Source organism: Nyctibius grandis, chromosome 2, assembly GCF_013368605.1.
Source record: "Nyctibius grandis isolate bNycGra1 chromosome 2, bNycGra1.pri, whole genome shotgun sequence".
Classification (NCBI taxonomy): Eukaryota; Metazoa; Chordata; class Aves; order Nyctibiiformes; family Nyctibiidae; genus Nyctibius; species Nyctibius grandis.
Window position 1 is genome coordinate 108,003,631 of NC_090659.1, and position 26,549 is coordinate 108,030,179.

Here is a 26,549-nt window from a genome sequence, read left to right on the forward strand (position 1 = left end):
GCCTACCGTGCCCCTTCCCCACAGAGCGGGGCGCGAACCTGCAGGGTGGGCGTGGTCTTGTGAGGGGCGCGTCCCGCCAGAGGGCGGGGGCGTGGCCGCGGGGGGCGCGGCGCGGCGCGCCCTGTCCATGGTGCGGGCGGCGGCGGGCGGCGGCGGTGGCGGGGCGGGCGTCCCCGCGGCGGGCGGGCGGGCGGCGGCGCGGGGCTGCATGGACGTGATGTCCCCGCAACAGGAGCACCTCGGGCCGAGCCGCTCGTCCTCGGTGAGCGGCGAGAGCAGGGTCTTCGCCGCCACCGACAGCAAGAAGGTGAGGCTGCCCCCGAGAGACCCCGCGGGAAAGCCCTCACCCGGTCCCCGCCGTGGTCCTGGAGCCTCCCGCGGGCGACCGCGGGTCAGTGCGTCCCCATGGGACATCCCGCGACCCCCTCTCCCCGGGCCCTGCGCCGCCGCTGTCGGGGCCGCGGACTGGGCGTCACGGTGCCGTCTGGACCGGGGTCGGGGGGGGGGAGCTGCCGGGGGAGCTGAGGGTGCCCGCGGGAAGGAGCTGCGGCGGTGCCCGGTGGAGCTCAGGGGGCTCTGCCGCGTGGATGACCCGGGGGACCTACGGGGGGGTCCTGCACGGATGTCCTGGGAGCAGAGGGAGGCAGCTGCCTGAGTGTCCGGGGTGGGTGAGGAGCACTGCTGCAGCGGTGTCCCGAGGAGCTTGGGCAGTGTTTGGTGGGTGCTGCTCGGTGGGGCCAAGGGGCTTTGCTGCGTGGTTTTCCTGGTGAGCTGTGGGAGTTGCTGCTGGGATGCGCCGGGGAGACCTAAGGGGGCTTTTGCTGATGGATGTCTGGAGGTTTTGCTGGGCGGGTTCAGAGGGAGCTGGGGGAGGTTTGCAGAATGGTTATCCAGGGGAGCTAAGCGGGATCTGCTGCGTGTGTGTCTGGGGAGAGCGAGAGAAGGGTTTGCTAGAGCTGAGGAGGTTTACTGGCTGCTCTCACACGTGCTTTGCACAAGAGAAATGTAAGAGCAGGTTCCCGAAGCAGCGCCTTGCGCTCTCTCTGAGTACATCACAATTGATAGCAGAAGAGCGTCATCCCATTTTCAAAACTGGTCGTAAAATGTGTGATGTCTTCAATTGCTTCTCAGCATTTGACACGATCAAGTGCAAAATGCTCACTTCTGTGTACAGCCAAGTACTTGGTTCTGCCTTATACGTTGCTGTAACGAGTGAGCTGTAATAACTACATCTTCCCACTGTGTAAAACAGGAACTCTTTTTTTTTCTCCTTGGTTTAGCAACTTCTGTAGTGTTTTTCTACCCAAAGTAGAGTTGGTACCTTCCTGCGTTACCAATTTTGCCTCACAATGACATTTACGTCTATGCACTGCCTGGTCTTTAGAGGTGCACAATGCTACTGACTACCAAATACGCTGGCAGGATTAGAATGACTGGCCAGGTTACAGTGTCCTTTACTAAATCTGTCTACCTGGTGACATGAATTTAGGATGTCTGGTAGTAGAGGCTGAGCTTGTGTCCAGTCCTGCTGCTGAGTGGTGGCAGGGGCTTTGCTGGCCATGGCACAGCAGTGTGGAGAGGAGTCCTAGTCCCTCTCCTCCTGCTGAAGTGTCTCTTCAGGCTGGGGAGCAATGCTTTTCGTTTCTGTGGGATGTGTCTGTGTGTGCTGTGTCCCACCAAGGCACGTAGCACTCCAGCCTGACCGCAGCCCTGGGGACCTCTTCGCATGGCAGCTGCTGCCAAAGGTGAAATGGTTGCCTGGAGAGTGTTTGGCCAAGATTTCTACCATACTTCGCTGCAGTTAATACCTGATAGGTTTCTGAAGAGAGAGTGTGATACACCTACAGAAAGTGGTGGAGTACCTTCTGCTGCCTAGCTGGACAAAATGATGGAGTAGGTACTCACCCTATCCAAGTACTGCAATCGAATTTGAGATGGCTAAATGTGCAGCTTTGCTGCTTCTTCTCTTATTTCTTTCATTTTTGCTGAAGACAGAGTACCATGTACCTTCGGACCTGGCAGAGCCCTGATGCCAGGCACCCGTCTGAAATGAGAAGGGATGCTCAAGTACTGTGAAGACGAACATTTTTTTCTTACAAATTCTGCTTCATGGTTCAGCATTCCAAGGACAAATGTTAGTGGTAGCACTTGTGTTTCCTACTGCTGATCCAGAGAGCCCATAGTTGAAGGAATGCAGACCTTGTTTTTGCCAGCACTGACAAGGGAGCAGGGATATTATTTTTTACGGATCTTGGCAGCCCTTTTGGAATTCCTCAGCGTGGAGGCACATGCGACGGGGGTACAGATGGAAATCCTTCTGTGGAGAAGCAGCTTGAGACCCTGGCTGGGCCATGCAGCATATGGCAGCTTTGCACACCACGCACAGCCAACACAGGCAGCCACCAACATCCAGCCAAGCGCTCAGCTGCTCGTCTGTGGTCGTGGTGCTCCCCTGAGACTGCTCACATGCCATCTCTTTGTGCCTGTCTGTGGAAAAGATCCCTACCTTTATGCATATGCAGCAGTGGGCTAGTCCTAATTTTGCCTGAAGATGGATCTCAGTGACAGTTCGAATATTTTTTTTACTACTTGGGTCCTATGGACTCTATATATACCTCTATTTTGTCTTCCACTCAGTGCCAAAGCATCATATTTTTATACAATACAGGAAGTCTTTCTTACTACCAGGGAGATTACACTGCTTGTATCGGTTGCATACAGTTAAATGGAAGAATGTGTTGGCAAGAAATCAGTTTTGATACTGGTGATGCAGCATGTCAAGTTGAACAATTTTATTGCAAATATGTATTTAACATCAACTGTTTTATTTTCTGGCACAAATACCCCCAAATATGGGATGCTAAGTGACCACTGAACCTTTCTCCCTTTTTATTATCGGGACTGTACCTTTCTCAAATTAAATTTATTTAGCTGAGATTTGCTACATTGTTCTGTGGTTGTCTGAACTCCTACTTCATCTTCCGCTTGGCTGAAGGATCACGTGCTTGATCACATCATGGCACCAAGAGACAGAAATTGTCTAGGACTTTTTTTTGATGTATTTTTTATGACCATTTAAACTATTTTCCTGGAAACATTTCCTTTCTTTTTCTTGAGGTGCAAAGTGGTTTGAACTGCTAACCTACCTCACAGACGCTGGGAGGTTCTCTCTGTTAAATGTGTACAAGGCATTCAAGACATCCTGCTCAAAGGTGACATTGAAGGGCAGTGTTTTAGTTAATGCTTTTGGAAAATTCTGGACGAGGTTCCCTCCTTTGCTGGACTTATCAGAGTCACTGAACTATGTGTGATTGGCCTACAGAGAAGTTTTGTACTGTCTGTTTAGTTTAGTAACCAATACCAGTAAATTGATGCAACTCTGAAGTGGATTGAAGTAACATGAGTAAGAGTGATTATACTGATAGAGCCTATTTCTACAAATCTGTCAAAAAAAACTAGGCAGCAGAGACATCTTTTATGCCAGTGTAACTGTGTCAGCCGTAGCAGCTGCGGTCATTTAACCATATTTATAAGTTCCTGGTGTTTCTCTTCTCTCGTCTTAGAGGGGCTAGATTCCAACCAACCCTGAATATTTTGCACAAAACAATATTTGGTCACACACACTCTTAGGATTTTTTACTGCCTGCTTGAAAGTTTCAAGTAACTACTTATAATGTTTTGGAGGCTCAGCAATTTTTAATATTTACTCATACAATGTGTGCAAAAAAATAACCATTTTGCACACTAAGCAAAATAGTATTTATGGTTTGAGACTTGAAATATGGTATCCCATCACCACAAAAAAGTGTTTCTTTGTGATTCTGATCACAAATACAGCAACAGTTTATTGACAGGGAAAGGAAAGTTGTAGTGTTCCCCAGAAGTGTACTAAATGAATAAAATTCAAGCAAATTAACGGCATTGGAAGAGTAAAGGTAGTCATACATAATCTTCATCCCTTCATCTGTCTTACTCTGCAAAGATGAATCAAGTATGTATTTGCCATTATACCTGATGATACCTTGATCTCATGCCCTTATATATATATATTTTTTAACATAAGCTCCTTAAGGCAGAGGTTGCTCCTTCCTGCAAGTCTCTGTCCTGTTTACTGCAATCCTGACAGACGGTCTGGGGAGCTGCTGTCAAAATCACACCTGGCAGTGCTGGGAATCTCGCCTGTCCAGGAACAGTTCTAGCAGCTTTTACTGAGGTGATGGACAATTCCTGTCATCTTGCAGACATATCCTGTAGCAATTTTATCTCTGATGAGGACCAAATGCCCTCATTTTAATGAAGTCACCTGCATAGCTGGTCCTTAGGCTGGAATCACTTCGACAGGCTGTGCTGGCTTATGATAACTTACTGTTGTGATGTTCCTCCTGATACTGCTTTAATTACGAACTGGAAATAGCAGTCTCTCCTCTACCTGTCCATGAGAGGAATTGAAAATTATCCATAAGTCTAGTTCTTAAGTTTCCTAGTCTTGGTGTTTTTTTTCGTCCCTCACGGTGGCAGTAGGAAAGAGAGGGACTTAGCATGTCCTGTGGGATCTAATACCCAAGAATTGCATATATCAAATCATTGCCTGTTTGCTTAACGCTGCTTGAAGTACCCATGTGCAGTGGGAGGGAATCTCCTCCCTCTGTCATCTGTAAACTGCTCCTAAGAAAGCCTTGCTCTGCAGACACTGGGGCAGAGTCACGTCTGAGTGTTAACCTTCCTGCTTTGTGTCAGGCTTGAAAGGAAACTTTGGGCTTCATCAAAACCACCACAACCAGAGTTGCTGGTCTGAGCACTGTGGGCACAGTGCAGTTGACAGTAGGACCCATAGGCCTATTTGACCCATATTTGACCCTCCCCTCCTCCACACTTTTAGTAGTCTTCCACATCTCCATCTTTTGATGTAGATGGGTGAGATCATTTGAACACATCCATATCAGTGCTTCCAAAGATTCGTGTCCTTTGGGAGGTAGTTGGTAGAATATCTTTTGCTCCTAGTTTGTTTCATCCGTTTTTCTTCCTCCTCTGAGGTGGCCTTTAGTCTCCACCTTTGCTGTGCTCTCAGCATCTGCTGTTCCACAACAATGTGCTTTTGCTTCCACTGTGTTGATGATAGCTCTTTCCTCTTGTGCCCCTGCAATTGTTTTCTCCTCGGTTATCCATCCAAAAATGGCTTTCTTTTTAGGAAAGTCCTTGTAAGTAAAAGTATTCTTCCAGCATAAACAAGAGCACATAGTTTTGTCACCTGCTCTGCCTTTATGGTAAATGGGCTCTCCGTGGGACCTAGACGTCTCTGCTGCCTGAGCCAGCAGTTCAAATGCAGTCATCGTCTCACCCTCTTTATAAGGGCTTGGGGTTGTTATAGGTCAGTATGGGGCTGTTTCTTGCTTTACCAAAGTATAAAAGAATCTTGTTATTTCTGGTATTTTTAGGCAACCGTATGCTGTAAGTCTAACAAATGCTGGATTGTGGCATGTGGGAAAAAAATTATTTGTTGCCTCTTGTAAGTAGCCCAGTGATACAGGGGAAGGAGTGATGCCCAACTGTTCTGGAAAATTAACTGCTAGGTGCTGAGGATTGTTCTGATTTTTCAATTGTCGGGCAGGTAGTTGAACATGGCCTTGCAGTTTTTGGTAAAGGTTTGTGTTCTGTGCTTTGGTTCATATCTTTGGTTCAAACCAGAAATGTGTACCACAGATAGGTTTTGCTGCTCAGGCAATGAGAACAAAGCTTGCATGGGTGAAATTCCTCATGGTTATTAACTTAGATACTTTTAAAGAGTAGGCTTTGTTAAAATCAGATTTCCTTTTATTAGAAAAATAAAGCAGTGAGAAGGAGAGCTTAGCCACTTGAGTGCAATCCTCAGCTCAAGGTATGGGCACATCTAAGTGTTGTCCCTGTCACCCAGTTAAATGACCCAGGCCCATGTCCCCACCTTGACCCACTTCTGAAGCCAGCCTGTAAATCAGGAGCCTGAAATCCTTTCATCTCTGGGGAGGCTTTCACAAGGGTATCTGCACATTGCTGAGGAGGCGTTTCTGCTGCGTTCATCTGTCAGTCAGGAACAGAATAAATTTTTCAACTATTTCGTATATGAATCTCTTAAATAGACATCAGGTAATATCATTTTCTCATCCTAAGCTCAAACCACTTTCTGAGAAGAAAATTGTTCCCTGTGTTACTGGGCTCACAAATTTGTCTATTCCCTGTCCTCTGCTCAGATAGCAAAGAGAGGATTGAGCTGATGATTAACTCAATTTTCTTGGTCACCTTAGTTTTCTCTTACAGTCAGTGGGGGAAAACAGCGTGTTTAGGATAAGATGAACTGTGTGCTAAAGCGTCCTTTTCCTCTGTTGACTACAAAAGGAGCACAGAGCGAATAGCTTAGGTGTGCAAATCTGAGGTTGGGTGAGGGGAATGCTCCTGCATGTGTCTGACCATCGTATCGGTCAGGCACCACAGCCAGGCAGGGTGGGCAGCGTGCTCCGGGGAGTCACAGCACATGGCCCCTGCGTTAGCCCGCCTGCTCTCACCTCCTGCACCTTTGTGGTAGCTGCACCGAGGTATCTGCTTATTGCACAGATTGTCACTTCTCTAGATACCTGTAAAATATTATGAACACTGTGTATCTGTTACTGAAGTTATTTGTCATCACAAAAGAAATAGTAAGTACCATGAATTTTTTCACACATTCTTTATTTAATTAATGCTCTGCCATTCTCTTTCTAAGTTTGATATAGTTAAGTGATATACACAAAGTGCAAGGGAGTGCTCTATCTTCAGTTCCAATATTTTTGAGGACATCATGCAGATGCTGCTGTATGTTACCTTTTTCACAGAATGGGGATTAATATCATAACTCAGCAATATATTTATTTACATAAATTCCATATAATATCAGTATCCACTTCAACCACGAGGCAAAATTAGTTGAATGCTGGCCATCAGGAATAGATTTTTTCTCCAGCTGATGACGTGTGTGATACTTATGAAAGCTTTACTGTAATCCTGTAGTCCATAGGGGCTGATTCCTGAGGAGAGAGAGCATATTTTCAGTGATGGTTTGCAAGGTTACTGTCCTCAGCACAGTGGGCTGATCTGCTCATAAACCACCTACCATCACAGTTTACCAAACAGTGTTTCAGAATGTAGGTCGGATCGTTATCTAGTGTAAATTCATTCTTTTGAAATTTATAGCCCTACGTCTGTTTATACCAGATGAGAAACTGGCTCAATACTAAAGCATATCGCCAGTCCAACAACTGAAAAGGCAAAACTTTATGTTTCTGTTAAAAAAACAGTGGAGACAACCACCACCAGAAATGCAGAAAGTATGAAGTTAAACCTGAACTGGAGGGCAGGAGGGTGGGAAGTCAAGCTTTTGAACGTGAGGAAGGCAAAAATAACTCTAGTTTGTCCTGACTGATACAAGATTATCATCTTTGCATCTGGCACACTGTAAACATTCATTATTGGATACTGATTTTATGATACATTTCACATGGGTGTGACTCAGCCAACAAGTATGAGGATTTCTCTCTGTGTTGACCATTCTAATATTTACATGAAAAAAAAGAAGGGAGGTTGTGATGTTGGACACATGTTGAGAAATTCTTCTCTGTGTCCCACGCTTAGATAATTGGTCATTGCATCTCCTTTTGCTCCCAAACATCTGCTCTCACTACAGCTGTCCAGGATGTAGCTCCTCTTCTCCACATTGCCAGGGTGACATCTTTGCACACGTAAACGCCGTGAAACTGAGGAGAGCAGGCATCTGGGTCCAACTTAGCCAAAAAGGAATTTGTCCTCTTCCTTCTCAAAGCAAATCAATTCAAGTTGTATCATGATGGTCACTTATTTTCTTTTCTCAAACTCTGTACATGGCAAAATAAAACAAAAACCCCCCTTTCTGTCTGTAGTCAGTGTCTCTCTGTAATGTTTTTGTTTGCATACAGCTGACCTGACTCGCTTCACTTTTGCTGTGAAAATTTTCCTCTTCCAAATCTCATCAGTGATCTTTTTATGTTTTAAGGCTCTTTTTTTGTTAAGCTTTGCTTAACAGCTGTATTAAAAGGCTGCCCAGAGAGCTGTGGAATCTCATCCTCAGAGATAACGCAGACCTGGACTGGAGGCGGTGTGGAGCTGCCTGCTCAGAATCACAGAATCACAGAATCAATCATGTTGGAAGAGACCTCTGGGATCATCGAGTCCAACCATTGCCCTGACACCACCATGTCAACTAGACCGTGGCACTAAGTGCCATGTCCAGTCTTTTCTTAAACACATCCAGAGATGGTGACTCCACACCTCCCTGGGCAGGCCCATTCCATGTCTAATGACCCTTTCTGAAAAGAAATGCTTCCTAATGTCCAACCTGAACCTCCCCTGGTGAAGCTTGAGGCTGTGCCCTCTTGTCCTATCACTAGTTGCCTGGGAGAAGAGGCCGACTCCCACTCTGCTACAACCTCCCTTCAGGTAGTTGTAGACTGCAATAAGGTCACCTCTGAGCCTCCTCTTCTCCAGGCTAAACAACCCCAGCTCCCTCAGCCATTCCTCATAGGTCAGACGCTCCAGACCCTTCACCAGCTTGGTCGCCCTCCTCTGGACTCGCTCCAACACCTCAACATCTTTCTTGAAGTGCGGGGCCCAGAAATGGACACAGTATTCAAGGTGAGGCCTCAGAGTACAGAGGGACGATCTCTTCCCTCGAATGGGTCCTGCTCTTAGCAGGTCCAGAGAGGCTGGATCAGAGACTTCTGGATCCCCTCCAACCTGAATTATTCTGTGACTTCTGCCAGCCATTTGAGCTCTTATTAAACTGCGTGTAGTCCTAAATCTTTACCTTGTTCCTCAGACATTTGAGTCAATACCAGAGTCTCACTGGCACAGGCACTATTCAGCACTGCTAACCCAAGCATGCAAAAAATTGCCATAATTGACAGAGATTTTAAAATTCTACATTTTTTTCAGTGGCTTCCTTTTCAGACCTGAGAAATCAAAGGAATTAAGATCTCTTTGAAAACACAACCAAACCTCCCCTGCATTTGCAGGAGTGGAGATGCTCTAGTTTTAACCGCCCCCTGAAAACCACCTGCCCAATAACGAGACTTGCAGTAAATTTCCAGTTGGGAGCTGATGCTTTATATAAACTCCTAAAAAAACTGCTGGTTGTGTGAAATATGTGGCTTGTCTTCTGTGGGATGTTAGATTGCATTTTTACACAGGTCTCTTTTTGCCTTCATATTTCTAGATATGCTACTTTTTAAACTGCTAACAGCTTTTCTGATTTGCTAGCAGTAAGACAAACTGATTTCATTCACCAGAAAAATTTAGCAAAGTATTTCTTTCTTTTTCTCAAAACCAGCAAAAGTGGGCATCTATTTTTTTAGTAATCTAATCTATTAAGTTATTACCCAGTTACAGTCCGATCAGATAGAAGACAGCTAAGTGTTCCCAGGCTTCATTTATCAGTCTTGAGAAGGTTGTTTTTTGATAAAAGAAAGAGGGAGTAGGGGATAATTTTTGAAGGTGGATTGAAATTACACGGCTGAATTTATAACAGTTGCTGCGCAATAGGTGTAACTGAGTATCTGACAAAACAAACAAGTATGCTCTACATAAATGAAGGGGGAAGCAAAAAAAAAAAAAAAGACACAATAACAAATGCTCTGCATGAGTAAAAGAAATGCACTTGTCAAAAGCAAGTAAAGCCCGTAGTACTGTGGAGTTTCATTTCTCCAAGGGGAGCAAGCTGTGCACCTGCCCAGACAAAACGTGTGCCACAGCAAGCACGTACATTGGCAGAAGAATCAGCTGTTCCCTAACATATCTGCTCCTGGTAGTCAGTGTTTATTTTTAGGATAAAGGAAGAAAGTCTTGGTTTGCCATTAGCTGAGAACAGAGACTTCGTGACTGTCAGAGGTTCACCTGTTTGTGGGCTCTCAGCGGTTGCCAGGCTGGTGTGAGGGACAGCTCTAGCATTGGAAACTGTCCTGTGGGGTCTCAGGGGGAGTTCAGCCCCAGTCCTTTTGTTCACTGGTTTATTCCAAAAAATATTTGAGCTAAATAAGGTAACAGCCACCCTTCTGGTGGAGGGTCTGTGAGAGGAGAGGTCATGCACCTTGGCAGCAGGCTGCACAACCGGTTCTAGAGAGCAGCTCCAAAGTTAGGGCCAGGACTCCTTAGTCCTGCTTCTGGCTGCAGGAGGGACAGGATGCGGTGATGAATGCATTTGTGTTCGGGGAAATGTGTGATTTTGTCTACTGTGGGTGCATGTGAAAATTTCTGCCTCTGGGGAAAAGAGTGTTGTTTATTTGCTGACTGTCTTTATTGTAGTATTCAACTTCACTCAATGGGAATCCATGCTCCCTTGATAGCTGCTGACATTGTCGTCTCTTCCCCGTGTTTGTCTTTTTTTTTTTTTTCCTGCTGCATTCTCTGTCTTTGAGTGTTTCCTTTTTCCCATTGCCTTTGTAGTTCTGTGCTAAGAACTGCCCTGCCTCTCACTTTCCTATTTTGGCCCATAGATCATCAGGAATGAAAAAAATGTCATTATTGACTACTGAGAGACAAGACATAATGCTGCAGCTAGATTAGTAGGGAAGGAAAATGCCCTCATCTCTAAAGATCTGGAAAAAAAAGGTAGCCCAACGTAAGGTTAGGTGAGTAGAATCCAAACCTTAATTTATGGTAAATGTCAGAACTGACACGGGAATGTATCAAGCATTTGAAATTTGACCCACCATCTGGATATCTGATAAATTTAAAGTACAATAGATTATTAAGGGACGAAAAGTGGTTGAGGACAAGCTCGAGGTGTTTATTTCACTTGTGCAGTGTACCTCAATTATCTGTGCATAGACACTAGTTTTCAGCATTTCTTTATCACTGGCTTTCTGGTCGTGCTCCTTTTTTTCTCCATCTGTGATATTTTACAACCGTTTTCCCCCTTCAGGGTTGCTGATGGCAATAACTGAGCCTTTTTCCCATGGTCTAAAATTGGTGTCTGGCTGTGACAGCACTGTATGCATGCAGTTATTATTCCGAATCTCACCGGTGATTTCATTTTGTTTCTCTTCCCAATCAGAAAATGAAGAGTTTGGCCCAAAGACGCCAGTCTGCACCATCTTTGATCTTTGTCAAAGCACTTAACAGATCTCGATCGGTTTCAAGGTGAGTCAGTGAGTTTTGCTGGCTGTACTGTTTTGCAGTTTCTCAGCCCAAAACTTAAAATGATTTTAAGCTATTTTCCACCCCAGATGCTCAACCACAATTTGGGCTGCTCGGTAGCTGTAGAACTATAAAGCCTGCTGAAAGATGTGGTAGACCCAGCCCAGGTGCTGGCTGATCTCCTCGAGGGGTTTTCCTCAGTGCTGCTACACTAAGCTGTTTATACCCAATTGGGCAAGCAGACTTGCTCCCCAGTTTGCAGCCGGACATGCAACATTTGGGCTGCTCAGTTCTAACTAATTTGTGGCTGGCTATGATTGCCTGCTGGGGAGATGTCATGGGCAGAAGATGACTGTTTCCTTACTTTCTGCCTTGTACACTTACACGGTGCCAGGCATAACTCAGGAGTGGTTATTGTGGGATTGTACAATCTAATCCGAGCTAAGTTTCTGTCATGGATTGCTGCATGATACAATTTCTCTGGGGCTCTGTAAGCACCTGCTGGTTTAGGACAATGCTGTGGGCCAGGATCTAGTGGTCACAGCCTGCTCTTGTCCAGCATTAGCAGCTTGTGGGGCTAAGTATGTGGGGGTGTGTGGGTGTGAAGCACTCAGTATTTTTTGTCTTCAGCTTCTGCCAGGATCAGCCATTCCTGCTCCCTCCCCACCCCAACGTAAAGCTACCATAGAAATGGGACTTTCTATGGAGCTAGTCCCCTGTCCAGCCCCAGCCCTGACCTGCCTTTTGAACCACTCTGCATACATAACTTTTGTCTTCCTGCACTACAGTTCATTAGACTTTAAACTTCCAAAACATAAGTGTTTATCAAGAAGTGAACCATCTGGTAGGCTGTTAATGCTTCCAGCTGTGTAGAGCTCTTTATGAAGAAACAGTATTGAGGGAAATTAAAGTATGGCTTTGTAAGGAATATTTTTTCCTGCTCTGTGGTGTGTTAAGTAATCAGTATGTGAGCTTTGGAAAGTTTTTTGTGTTTGATCTAGCTAATACCTGGTTTCATATTTGTCATCATGGAGAATTCCACAGTATTTCAGAAACCTGTGAAAGTATTCTGTGAAAACATCAGAATTGCAAAATAGGAAAGGAAAATGAGTTGAAACTACTTGCAGTTCTTTTTGCTGACTATGACATAAAAGAGGAAACTTAGAAATGAATTCCTAAAGGCACTTTCACCTTTTTGTGTAGTCTAGTGGCCTGAGCCTAGGACTGAGAGCCAGCAACATGTTCTGGTTCTGTCTGTGAAATTTTTTCTGTGCCCTCTCTCTGACTTTGGTTCTAGGTCTTTAAAATGAGATGAATGGGTATTTTGTAACCCGTTCATGAGAATACTGAAATTGTTGAGCTTGTCTGTACTACCATATTTATTCTTGATTTACTACTATTTCTTCATTGTATTTGTAGCTATGTTCATAATTGTGATACCACTTTTTAGGCATAGATGACACGTTCGTAACTGAGGTTGTGAAATTAGAGACAGACTATTGCTATGGGCAGTAGCAATAACTGGACGGTACAGTGGAGAAGAGATGGGATCTCTCAGCCCTTGGACTGTAGGGTTTACTGCAGTTTATACACCTGTGTCTCCATAATGGCTTCCCTTCAAGCTCTCTAAAGACTTGTTCCTCTATATTAAGAGAATGAACTATATTCGATGCTTATATTTCGGTCTTCTGTCATTTGCCTGCCGGGGTTCAGACATTAACATTTTTCTTTAATTCTGCTTTTGTTTGTTTGTTTGTTTTATTGCGTGCTCCGTAAGTATCAGAAATCGGGCATAGCTGGAGAGCCACTGAGTGGAATAATACTCAGCATGTACATTTTCACCTAAGAATTGTATGCTTTCTTAAGTGTAAATATATCTTGCTTGTATAGCCTGGATCAGAATTATTTCTGGACCTGGTGCGTGGAAGGATTTTTTCTGTAAGGCCAGTTGGCAGAAACTTTATGGTGGTGAAGACTGAGGAGGGGAAAACATTGACTTGTTCTGCAGTAAGGGCAGTGCTTTGCCTACCCGACGGACCCTGCCGCTTTCACACTGATGGATGCTGCCTCAGTCACGTCTATACTCTGCCTGTGCCATGCAGCAATTTAGCTTCTCCTGTTGTTGTGAACTGAAGTCTGTGGCCTTAGTGAGAGGTATCAGGTGAAGTCTGAGGACCCCGGAGCCAGAGCAGGTGATTTTGTAGCTTCAAAGTCTTATCAGTTAGAGGGTGACACTTTGGATGGTGTTTGTTAATGTTCACAGGAGCAGTAATTCTCACCTTTGCCTAACTTCCTCGTTTGGCTGTGCAAAACACATTCCTCTTGATCACCAACTGATGGATGAGTTTGAACTTTCCACTCGGTTTGTTGTGTAAGTGCTTAACTCTTGTGAACTGCTTTCTCTTAAGGCGAGCTGAAGAGCAACAAAGTGACTTCTCATGTTTTCTAATCTCCTCCAATTGTTTTATCTCAGACCTGTCCCAGCTCTTAGTTCACCTTGTTGTAGACACAGCCAGCCTGCAAAATCTGTTCTTCTCCTCTGGCAGTGAACCTTAATGCTGGGACTCCATAACACTTACTTGTTAATGGTTGATTAATGACTTGTAGATAATAAAGCTCCTATCTGAAGTTAGCAAACATCTGTGAAGGATTTATATGAATCCTCTCACCTCAGCAGCTGACTCACCTCAATATTTGTTGAAATTAATGAACAAGTGCAAAGTTTAAAAGGGCAGGAAATACTTAGACACACAAGTCAGTTCGTATTTTTATACCACTTTATATGTCCAGGTGTCCTTGGTTTATATACAGGGCGCTTTATAAAATGTGGTGGCACCCATTTTGGACAGACTTACTGTGGGGCATTTTAAAGTATATTAATGGTATTTATTCAAAGAAACTATTGTGACATCTGGAGATGGCTATTTAGCATTCAGAGGATTAAGGTTTTTTAATGGTAGTGTTGTAGCTGTGGTGGCACAAGGATGTAAATGAGGCGAGACGATCTAGCTGGAAAAAGCAGACGCTTGTGTGTGCCTTTGTCCTCTTCTTCAGCCCTGAAAGAGAAGCAAATCTGCAAGTCTTGTGTGCTTAGAAGCTTGTCTTCTTTTTCCCCAGCTATATCATTTGGTTTAATGAAAGTTAAGCCTTCCTTGCAAATCTTGCCTTGCCATGTCAGTCATATAAAAGGAGTTAGAAGGTATTTGGCCTACTGAAGAATTCTGGGATGGCTGTATGGCACGGTGTTGCACAGATGTGCAACCACGCTGTATTCACTGCCCCACTCGACTGTAGCTTCAGGCAGCAGAGGAACATAGTAAATAGTACAGATATTATAGTGGAACTTGGGCCCTTACTTCCAAGAGATGAAAATATGCAGACTATTCATTGCCTCCTGTTCTTGCTTCTCTTTCTTTTTTTCTGTACAGTTTCTCTTTCCTCACAGAATAGTGATGAATAGGCATGTAAGGACTGTTTCACATCATCAGGTGTCCTCTTTGGAAGCACTTTGAGCTAAGTTATTCTAGAAATGCATTGGAAAAGTAAGCTTTCGATATTTTTCTTGTCTGATACTCAGATGCAGGAAAAATAAGTTTGATTGTTAACTCCATGAATGTGTATGAAACCAGCAAAGGATTTGGGTTAGTTGTATTAGGCCCTGGACCTGTTCCGCAGTTGTAATTTTCTCTTGCTTTTTCTTGGTGTCCTTTAATGAAAACTGCACAATTTAATGGTATACTTCAGTGCAACACAAATTATGGGCTTGAAACAGAAATGTCTGGGGCCTGGATTTAAGCATCAGGTCTTGTCATCTCAAAATAATGGATACAGAATAATAAAGACTTGTTTCAAGCCAAATTTTCAGCCTTTGTTCTCCTGTCCCTCAAAACAATTTTTGCATGTGACAAAGCCCAAGCTACGAAATTTCTGTTCTGCGTTGGTGGACTTCTGCTTACATCCCAGATGCTTCACAGGGACAGCCAAGTTCTGTGCTGCTGTTGCTGGCAGCTTCCCCTTTCCTAATGCATGCCTCACCAGATCTTTGAAAGTGATATTTTTACATGCTGAAACTTTAATATAGTTTCACAATGTCTGAGTCTGCATGACCATTTATAGGTATGTGTCTCTACACACTAAAAGTGTTAAAACATCGGTAATGAAATGACTCTCTATTACAGCATGAAGCGTGTTTATGATGTTATTTTGGTGTAAGATAGAAGCAGGGGCTATTTGAAAAAAAAATTAAGCATATTTTTTAAAAGGTTTTACAAACAAATGTTTAAAGAACCCGAAAAGGACGTACCTAAAAAGTCACCCCCACCCAATTTTATTATGTGACTTTTATGCTTGAAGAAGTTAAAGGTAAAAACTGAGGATTTCACAAGTTTCCAAGGTGTTTTTTCTCCTTCTGTGCATGGAAGCAGAGTTGTGCCATTCACAGAGAGGCTGCTCTTCCTTCTCCCAATGCACAGTAAGTGATTCTGGTGTATTATCTTCCAGGGGTCCCGTGCCAAATGCTAAATATCCCAGATAACGAAGATCATATGTGTAATCTAGTAATACATTCCACTTGGCGCTAGTCAAATACAGAGCGTTCCCAAAGTCTTGGACATTGTGTTTTCAGGGTTTTAGTTGGAAGATATGTGGATGATCCAAGCTATGTGACTAGATGAAGACAAAAATAGAGACTTTTAATAAATCTAAATTGCCAGAAGGCCTTAACTGTCTCCTTTTCACAGGGAAGATGAGTATTTGGTGTTTCAGGCAAATCTGATTGTGGGGAGGAAGGGAATAAAACTTCACTGCAAGTAACTAACTTGTTAAGTGAGTATTTCAGTTGTAATCATTTTGCTCATTCTTCACTCGTTTCCATGGTAGCGAATAATTTCTCCTAGCAAAATAATCTCTGCGAGGCGTGTTTGGTTGGTGAGACTCAGCACCTCGACGTGGTTGGGGGCATCAGGAGGCAGCACCTGCCACCCCGTCGCACCCCACAGCCATTTTATTTGCTGACTGTCACAGGACAAGGCCTTTATGGGCAGGTACGCCCTGAACAGCCGCTGTTCCCATGCCCACCATGGCAGAGGTGGGTGCTGCTCTCAGGCACCCCCCCAGGCACCATGACAGCATTTGTTAGGGTGCAGAGCGGGGACTGCACCCACCCGGCTGAGGTCACCTCGCCGCCGAGGCGCCTCTCCCCATCAGTCACTACAGCAAAACCTGTCAGGCGGACGAGCAGGACCCTCAGCCATGGCCACCGTAGTTTGGCCGATCGATGGTGCCATGGCTGGTGGGACGTGGTGCATGGCCTATGGCCACCCCGCCGCAGGGCACAGCCCTGGAATGGTGTGAGGTAGGTGGCACCTGGTGGCTAAACCTGAGAGACTTTGCAAGACAAAGGCCACCATATTGCATGTGTGCCCGTTTCTGTGCATGCCTATGCGTGTTACACGTATGATCAGTGTGGGGTTTTGCCTCCGAACCCCATACACATGACCAGCCATGGTAGTGTGAGCAGAGATGGGCTCAAAACCAGGATGGGAGGTAGCACGGCCAGATACTGTCCCAGCCTCTTTCCCTTTCAAATTTAGGTGTCAGAGTTTGGTTGGGGAGGTTGTCCCTTGAAGGCTGCAAAATGGAGGTGAGGGGAGAGGAAAACAGGGTGACAAGTCACTTTAAAACTGGCGCCGTGGGCAGTGGGGAAAGATGTCCAGTGTCTGAGGCAGAAGTGGCTATCGGGCAAGCCTGGGGGTTGCTCCCTGGTGTGGCCCTCACCCACTGCCCCATGGCTTGTGAGAGGCCGATGTGGGCGGCGGGGGGTCGGGTAGCTAACACCAGGCATGCATGTGCACAACTGAAACAACATCTCTAAAGCCTTCCCCTGCGCCCTCGGACACCCAAATGGCGTGGGATGAGGGCTCCCCAATGCCTGCCTTGGCCCTTAGGAAGAGGCATGCTGTGGCAGGGAGCCCTTGCAGGCAGTCTTTCTGAAGCTGCAGGGCTCGTGGTTTTTTTAGGAAGCGCAAAGGCTGTCACAGAGTGGTTCCCCCAGGTGAAAATCGAAGTGGCAACACCCTGGGGGCAGCCCCGTGTCCTCCACCCCTGGTTTTACAGTCCTTTCTCTGAGAGACTCCAGTACACTCAAGAATATAGAAGAGCCATTTTATGAAAGAAAGGAAGAAAAAGGGCAAAACCCCCACAAAACAGAGTTTCCCAATGTGAGGGATTAAGTATGGGCAGCGCTCATTTTATCTTGACTTGTGGTATTTTGTAGCTTTTCCATAAAGCTCCAGCTCCAGGAGTCATGTGGTTATAGAAATCACAGTTTCATTAGAAATCAAGTTTCTAGTCATCAAGATGGAGGGATAAACCTGTTCCTAATGTCTCAGTCAACAAAGCAAATGAAAAGTTCTTTGCTTCTGGGTTTAATTTTTAGATTTTATTCAGCCTCGACACTTCTGATCAGGATTTTTTCTGAATTTTTCCATTTCATGAACATTTTTTGTATTTTAACATTTTATGCTTAATCTAAATAGGCAGAAATCTCTGTATCAGAATACCCCCAGGTTTCTCCCCTCAGTATGTCATGTTTCCATATGTAAACTAAGGAAACATGAATTTGTATTAAAATAGTGAAATTTTTTCTAATACACTATTTTCTATCAAATCGCTCTTCCTTTTTAATGGAACTGCACATAATTAAAATAACTTGTGATTATATTGTACAAGTTGTCATTTTTATAGTATTTCTAATTCATGCTTGATTTAAGCTAAGTATGACACTGGAGTATTGTTTCCTTAAATCATGTGCTTGAATGCAAAAGTTATTTTTGCGTAGTAATAGCTGGGGATAAAATTTTATTAACTGTTAACAAGGAACAAAGTGAACTTTCTGAGGCCTCAAATGGCCTTTTAACTCAGAGATCGGCATTCCTGTCCCCCTGCTGTGTTTTTGCTGTTTTGTTTTGTGAGCATGTGTGTGTATGTGTGCATATGTTTGTTTTTGATAAAACCCATCAGTTCTTCATTTATGACATACAAACTGGCTTATAGTGATGTTTGTACATCTGGAAATGGAAATGAGCTGTGGCTCTCAGAGATATGCTGCCTGGTTTATTAAAAGAAAAGGACTGGAGGTAACAAGAAGGAAGGCTTGGAAGCAGGGTTTTAGAGGGATTGCAGTTTAAATGAGGCATTAATTTTACAATAAATGACTAATAGTTTAACACTAGCGCTTTAAGCCAATTCCCCTTTGGATGGAGTTATGACAGGTCTAAGATGAAGACAGCGAGAGGCACTGCTCGTCGGGGTGAGCGCAGGGCTCTGCTTGTCCAGATGTCTCACTGACTACATGTGCTTTTGGCTGCAGCCCATTTTGGGGGCTTTTTGGATTAGGCCTTGAGGTCTGGCAAAATGCAGCTGTTGTCCAGCCATTGTGTATCCCTGATTTTAGACAATAGAATCTCTGCCAAATGACGGTCTGGCCAAGGAGTTTGGGCAGTGGCATACCTGAGGAAATCACAGGCCGACTCACTCAGACTGCTTTGTGATCGTTTATCTTGTGTAAACAAGCAGAAAGCATCTAATGATGTGCAGGCTGATGTGCAGCCTCTGGTGCTCTTACCTCTGACAAGGGCTAGCACTAAATACACATTGAACTCTCCTCCTGGCTGATACTGCATCGCTTCTCCTGGTCCAGTTCCTTCCTCGTGATGCACAGAACTGCTGGTGAGGCGTTTTTAATCACACTATGGGAATAACGGTCTGTCTGTAAGTTTCTTTTGTGCCCGTGTCTTAAGTGTTTGAGTAGTGGGGGCGAGATCCAATAAAGGGCAGTAAGCCTCAAGGGTGAGACATGGGCATAATTTAGGTACCTGAATATAAACCCGTGACTTAAAAAACATCATCTCAGTGGCTGCCTGACCTCCCAAGTGCCTCTGTTCTTTAGGCACCTTGCTGACCACAGAGCTCCCATACACCTAGAGTTGTGCTTTTGCACATCCCGGTACAGCATGACTGCTGGCAAGCGTGAACAGGTCTGTGTCAAAAAAACAAACACTGCTTCATGTGAGGCTCCTGAGAAGCTCCGTCCACTAGTCCACAGACCCTGTTTAACCTGCCTGGGTAAGAGCAAGAACCTCACAAAAGCAGTTGCAAGTGTTTGCTGTCTTTTAAACCTCTGGCTGAGTCCACTTTCTGGAGTGTTTTTTAATAATTGTTTAGGGTGGTGGTTTCCAAACATGCACTATCAGGGCTGAAGAGGGAAAAGTCTGGCTCATCAGGTATTTGGCAGGGAGAGACCACAGTCTACGTTGCAACCAAAGTTTGTGCCACCTAGCAAGCTTAGTGTAAGCTGTGTTAGGCGTTTCTTGCCTGCTCCTCAGGCAGATCCCCACAGACCACCACTTCTCTTTGTGAAGCTGCTGGCCTCAAAGTCGGTGTGTTTTCCATGGATCACTCAGGTTCAGCTCTCTGCCTCCTTAGGCAATTCATGTTCTGCTTCCCAGAAGAGGGATGTAAGTACTAAAGCAGAGGGTATTTGAAGTGAGTGGAGACTTTCCTTCTCCCTCCTGCAGCTGAAGGTGGGCCTCTGTGCAGAAGGAAATGCAGTGTTCCTGGGACCAAAAATCTTATGTTCACAGGAGCAAGTCTGGCTCTGTAGATGAATGGTAAAAGCACTTACCTGGGGGGGAAAGGCCTATGTCTGTTCCTAGGATTATTTTTTCATGTCACCTACTGACACATCCATGTTCAGCCTGTCCTGTCCCCTAGCTGAAGTGGTTGTAAGTACTGAGATAAGTTGTGCTGGTTTGGATCCTTGTGGGCTCTATAGGGAGCCTGTGCACTGAACACAGACTGCATTCAGTGGCAGCAGGTATCTCAGTACATCTAGATGCATCCTTGGTCTTCATGGCAGTGTTGTTCAGAAAATGCAGAAAAGAATGGTAAAGACCTTCACCTGAATGAATAAGCAGAGCTGAGGTGTTTTCATCCACCTTCCTTCCCTCTGCATTTTGTTCTGGTAGTAAAACTGTATCCAGTATTTTGCAAGGCATCTCATTCGTCAGAGGTCTTCTGGAAGCACGTTCAGCTGCTGAGCCCCTCTGACTAAGCAACCTCACACTCATTCCCTCAGTTTTGCTGTCCAAGAGCAGGACAGGTTTCCTGGTGGGTGGTGTTTCAAGTGTGACATGCGTTTCTACAAGGAGGTCTCTAATCAGACATGGGCAAGCTCTTCTGGTATATCAAAGGCTCAAATAAACATGGGGAAAAACATCATCATGGGAAAGGCTCTTGGGTTTCCCCCTGCTACAGGGTGCTGTTCTTTGCAGATAACTAGCCTGTGCCAGCTTCTCCCTTATGTAAAGTAATTACGATCAGGTGCAGGGATGTGGGGAATCCTCTAACAGCTTTTTTCCCCCACTCAGATCACTGGTGGAATAGAAACCTCTGACTAACCTGCCGGAGTAGCTATGTGAAAAACTTGTTGAGTATGTAGGCAGTTAGTTATAGGAGAGCAGACAGGTGCATGTGGCTGCAACTAATTTGTCTGCTGGCTGTTCACGAGGAATCTGGGTCATTACACTTCCAATAGCTGGCAGCGGCAGGCATATCAAGTAATCTCTTCACTGTAATAGGATAATTCCTGTGCTGTAGTACTAGTATCAAGATATGGTTTAAAGCCCTTGAGGCAAACCAAAGCCAAATTTGTTCCTGTTACAGCTGGGACAGGTGCAGTGAAGTGACAATCCCGTCTTCCGTGCAGAACCCATATCAGTCATCCCTCACAGGGAAGTGGTCCTTAAAAACTTCAGCCAATATGAGGGCTGGGAAGATCCTCCCTTCACGTCTGCAGTGGAGCTTTGTGGAGTTCACCCCATGGTGTCCCACAGTTGTGGGGGTAGAGGCAAGGCTGGGCAGTAGCGGCTTCAATGAGAACTGCAGCTTGCGGGAGATTAAAGCATGGAGGAGAGGCTTATCTTTTAAAGGCAGTACTTGCAGCTGTTTATAGATCGCTTTGTATGTGATTGCTTTGTTTATAATTAGCAAGTTTTCTCCTGAAAAGGGCAATCAAGGAGCTGCAGCTGGTAGATTCCAGGTTTGGTTACCTGGCCACATGTTTGAAGTCTTGCACTGTTTTGAATGCATTTTTTTATCTTAAAACTCATTGTTGCCTAACTGCAGACTCTACCCAGGTGGCATGAGCCGAGGAGGGGAAGAGCCTAGCTGAATGACTTCTTGAAGAATGAGAAAATCAGAGTCTAAAGGGGAATGACTATTGAGCAATGAGACTTTGAGAGACCGTGAGCAGCCCCCCTCCTATTACCTGATGATTGTGTGAGGTGACTGACAGGCAATAAACCTAGGCAGTCACCTAGAAGATGCTCTGTTTCCCTGTTAAAAGGACATTGTGACACAAGTGCCTTACTCTTGCCCAGCTACAGCCTGCGTGACATGTAGCTGCATAAGATGGGGTAGGCAGATACTCACACATGGGCTCACTGACAGCCATACATGATGGTCCAGAAGGGATTTCTAAAGATGCCCACACCCATCTTTTCTCATGTGCACCTCAGCTTGAAATGACCTGTTTCTGCAGAGGTCTGCAGCATGTCCTGGCTTTTTTTGGTAGCCCAGAATTCCTGGCTATTACATGACCTGCACTGACCTCTTGTAATACATTTTGCACGAAGATATTTGAAATACCTTTTTGAAGGAAAGGTTAGTTTCATCCATGAGGTAACTCAAAACCAACGGAATTGTCAAGGCTTTTAAGTGTCCCAGTTATGATTAAGTGGGATTAAATGTCCCAATTGTGATTGCTGCTTCCCAAAAAAACTAAGGTAGGACAGAAACTTTATCCCTTCAGGCTACTAAAATAGTACTGGATCCTCCTAGGAGGACGTGGGTGAAACTGAGATCCCAGAGTGCTCCCCTGTATGCCTGCTTGAAATGGGTGGAAGTGGCAAAGGTGGCCTGTGCCTCTAGACTTCTTGTAGGCCACAAGAAGTTCCAAAAAGCCCAGACAACCATGGTGCAGAACTGCAGTGCTGGGATGTTAAGTTCTGGCCTTTTCTTTGCCCTCTGTTCATCCTATTTTTCCTTTTTTTTTTTTTTTTTTTTTGCCCCCCTCAAGGGTCACTTTTTTCCTGAGTTTTTTTCATCTGAACAACGAAAACTTTGTCTGGGTAGATAATGCCTGGAATGGCATTTCTCTGGCGCAACTGGAATGGGAAAGTAACTCAAGGTGGTGGTGCTATGTCACTCAGTAACAATGAGTGGGAACTGCAGTGGGGAACAGAGGATCGATTCTACCAAAGGCCAGAAAATGTTTTATTGACTTCTATGTGTGGATATGTCCTCCCCCAAACTTCTGCACTGCTCAGGGGAACTTGAACCAAAAATACTTGGACTTGTTTATTGCTAGCAGAGCTGTATAGCAGGACTGGAGGACACCCACACTGCAAGGGCTTTTCAATAGGATTTAAATTTTTGACACAGTTTCCCGCAGCATTCTCCTGGAGAAGTTGACTGCTCATGGCTTGGATGGGAGTACACTTCGGTGGGTAAAAAACTGGCTGGATGGCCGGGCCCAAAGAGTTGCGGTGAATGGAGTTAAATCCAGTTGGTGGCTGGTCACAAGTGGTGCTCCCCAGGGCTCAGTATTGGGGCCAGTTCTCTCTAATATCTTTATCAATGATCTGGACAAGGGGATAGAGTGCACTCTTAGTAAGTTCACAGACGACACCAAGTTGGGTGGGAGTGTTGATCTGCTTGAGGGTAGGAAGACTTTGCAGAGGGATCTGGACAGGTTGGATTGATGGGCTGAGGCCAACTGTATGAGGTTCAACAAGGCAAGTGTCGGGTCCTGAACTTGGGCACAACAATGCCATGCAGCACTACAGGCTTGGGGAAGAGTGGCTGGAAAGATGCCCAGTGGAAAAGGACTTGGGGGTTGTTGATCGATGGCCAGCTGAACATGAGCCAGCAGTGTGCCCAGGTGGCCAAGAAGGCCAACAGCATCCTGGCTTGTATCAGAAATAGTGTGGCCAGCAGGACAAGGGAGGTGAATGTCCCCCTATACTTGGCACTGGTGAGGCTGCATCTCAAATACTGTGTTCAGTTTTGGGCCCCTCACTACAAGAAAGACATTGAGGTGCTGGAGAGGATCCAAAGAAGAGCAATGAAGCTGGTGAAGGGTCTGGAGCACAAGTCTGATGAGGAGTGGCTGAGGGAACTGAGGTGGTTTAGCCTGGAGAAAAGGAGGCTGAGGGGAGACCTTATTGCTGTCTCCAACTACCTGAAAGGAGGTTGTAGTGAGGTGGGTGTCAGGTCTCTTCTCCCAAGTAACAAGTGATGGGACGAGAGGAAACAGCCTCAAGTTGTTTCAGGGGTGGTTTAGATTGGATATCAGGAAAAATTTCTTCACAGAAAGGGTTATCAAACAATGGAACGGGCTGCCCAGGGAAGTGGTGGTCACCATCCCTGTAGGTATTTAAAAGATGTGTAGATGTGGTGCTTCGGGACATGGTTTATTGGTGGACTTGGCAGTGCTAGGTTAGCGGTTGGACTTGATGCTCTTATAGGTCCTTTCCAACGAAAACTATTCTCTCATTCTAAATAACTTGCACTAAATTATTTTCTGGTGGAAATAGACAAAATATGACAGAAGCCTGTGGTGCTAGTTTATACCAATAGAGAATTTTGCCCTTGTGCTAATTTTTCAGAGTAAACACCTTGCAGCTGTTTGTTAAAATAAAACAAAAAACCTTGGAAGTAAACAAAACCACAAGTGTGTTTCCTGTCTCCAGCCACCACGCTGTAGTACATATTTGCTCCGCAGAGAATATTGTCCTTTTGGCTATGTAGAAATTACTTAAGTGCAGCTTGTTTTCAGTTTCGCTGCCAAGCTTCCCTCCTGAAATGTGTGAGGATTTTTTTAATTATGCATTTTACCCTACAGCTATGTTATATTTTACTGCAAGTCTTAATTGTTTATTGATTTTTGGAAGACTACAGAAAAAGAATACAGTTACTTGCCTTGACACCTTGAACATGTAGAGTAAATCATGTTGATTCATCATAATAATTTTTATTACTTCTAATAAGATTTTGACATCATGCAAAAATGATTTCAGATACTTACAAAACAAATTTTAGAAACTTTGAATAATTTAAGTTGGAACACTTTCTCAATATATTTTGAATTAAAATGCGTACACTGAGTTTTAGAAGCAGAGAAGTGGTACCTCATTTCCTAAATATGAGGTAGCCCTGATTTGTGCCCTAAAATGTAAATTTATCAATTTATCTGAGCAAAACTTGCTTCCAACCTCTATTAATATTCATCTTCATAGAATCGTAGAATCGTTTTGGTAGGAAAGGACCTTTAAGATCATCAAGTCCAACTGTTAACGCAGCACTGCCAAGTCCACCACTAAACCATGTCCCTAAGCACCACATCTACTCGTCTTTTAAACACCTCCAGGGATGGTGACTCCACCACTTCCCTGGACAGACTGTTCCAATGCTTGATAACCCTTTTCAGTGTAGAAATTTTTCCTGATATCCAATCTAAACCTCACCCTGGTGCAACTCGAGGCTATTTCCCCCTCATCCTATCATTGCATTGTCCAGGCTTGTGCTTGTGCTGCCTGTGCTGGAAAGCGGGGGTTGAAGTGCATTTAGATCCAAAGGCTCTGTGACCCTGTTGGGAGACACTCCTTTATCTTGGGGTGCAGTGTTTTCCCCTGCAGCTTGCTGGGGTCCAGCTGCTTGCACAGGTAGAGTGAGGGTAGCCCCGTGCTAGAGGCTGTGAACCGGGGCCGACACGTGCCTGTGGCAGAGGGCTTTCTGTGTGTCCACAGGGGCGCAGTCCGTGAGAGAAACGCAGGGGTGAGAGGTGGTGGCCTCGGCTTTGTTCAAATATGTTATTCGTAAAAAACGAAGTTGCAGCCAGTAAAGCACACTTATCAAGTAGGAGCAGGCATTATAATACTTAGAAAGTAGGTAATGCTGTTTGAAAAAACTGAGCACATCTCACTTGTTTTCATTGTACAAAAGCTGCTGTACGTGATGGTGATGGCCTAGGAGACTTTAACCGAGTGCTGCAAGAAAATAGACTTGCTATTTCTGGAATGCTGCGCTGTTTCACAAAAGTGCTGCTTCAACTGTATGAGATTTACCATAGATAACAGCAAGCAAACATGCCAGCATCCTCCGAAAGAAGCTCCCTTAGCATAGCAGGGATCAAGTTGACAGGCAGATTTTCAGAAATGGGTTGCAGCCCGTGTGATTAAGAGTTTTATGCTTGTTCTGTGCAAGTCCCTTCTATAAATAGCCAGTGTAAGATTACAACAGCATACTAACTTGAGTTGTCCCCGTATCTTACCTCCCACCTTCCTGGAAAACACTCCTACCCTTCAGGCTGATACTTTTTGTGCTTACTTTCACCCTCCAGGTATAATTAGTATTATTAGAATAAAGTGCTCCATAAATTTAGATTGAAAAGCATATTCCAAATCATGAGGAGTTGAAATGGGAAGAAAGCACCGAAGATCCTGAGCACGTGGGTGACTCCCCAAGGACACTGGTCATGGCTGGAAGGCAGCAACAGTAGTGAGTGGTTATCACCTTTAAACAAGCAGAGGATTCTTATTTATACAATCTGCCTGTCTAAATAGGGCTCTGAGCCTGCAGATTGCTCCGTGTGGGCGAGCCTTGCCTGCGTGGAGCCTCATTCATTATGAGAGGACTGTGAGTGCTCAGCCCTGAAGCCAGCAGGTCATTGCGTGTCCATGCCAAACAGTGGGGATGGGGCAGGCTGGGCCGAGCAGCTCTTTTAAAACCATGGACTTTAATGAGCTGTCAGTATGGCAGAGGCTGAATTCATCAGGAGCATAAGCCGGACCATCTCCATTGTCTTGCGTTCAGTCCCAAGCGTGGGCTTTTGGTTTCAATGTACAAAAAAAAGTTCTTCTTTCACTTCATTTTTCACTCTTCTCTTTTCTCACACTGAACATGATGATCCATTTTCATGATATTGTCAGGTTGGCCGGGATACGGTATAAGTCACATCCAAACTATCATTTATGATGAAATTAGGTATGTGTTGAAATCCTGAAATATTAATATTGCATTTGAGTGCACTATAAGCAGCCCTGTAATGCAGATCATCACTGACTGCTGTGTTACAGGCTTGGGGTTTTTTTCTACCTTATCTCAGGGGAGACAGGGCTTGCATACCAAATTGGAGCTCTTTTCTTTTGGTTGGTTAGAGAATTGCTCTCAATACCTTATTAAGTTAATTATCTCGTATGCAAAATACCCTCTAGCCACACGATATGGGTAATATGTGTTAAAGGTTTTACAGCAGT

At 44.9% G+C, this 26,549-nt stretch overlaps 1 protein-coding gene across 1 annotated transcript in view; it reads left to right on the top strand.

Annotated features, from left to right (window-relative positions):
- The first annotated feature begins 208 nt into the window (after positions 1 to 208).
- Positions 209 to 26,549, top strand: part of ARHGAP20 (Rho GTPase activating protein 20) — a 66,890-nt gene continuing 40,549 nt past the window's right edge. The window contains exons 1-2 of the mRNA XM_068425336.1: positions 209 to 307; positions 11,090 to 11,175. Of these exons, the coding sequence (XP_068281437.1) occupies positions 209 to 307; positions 11,090 to 11,175 (185 nt within the window). The remainder of the gene's footprint in view (positions 308 to 11,089; positions 11,176 to 26,549) is intronic.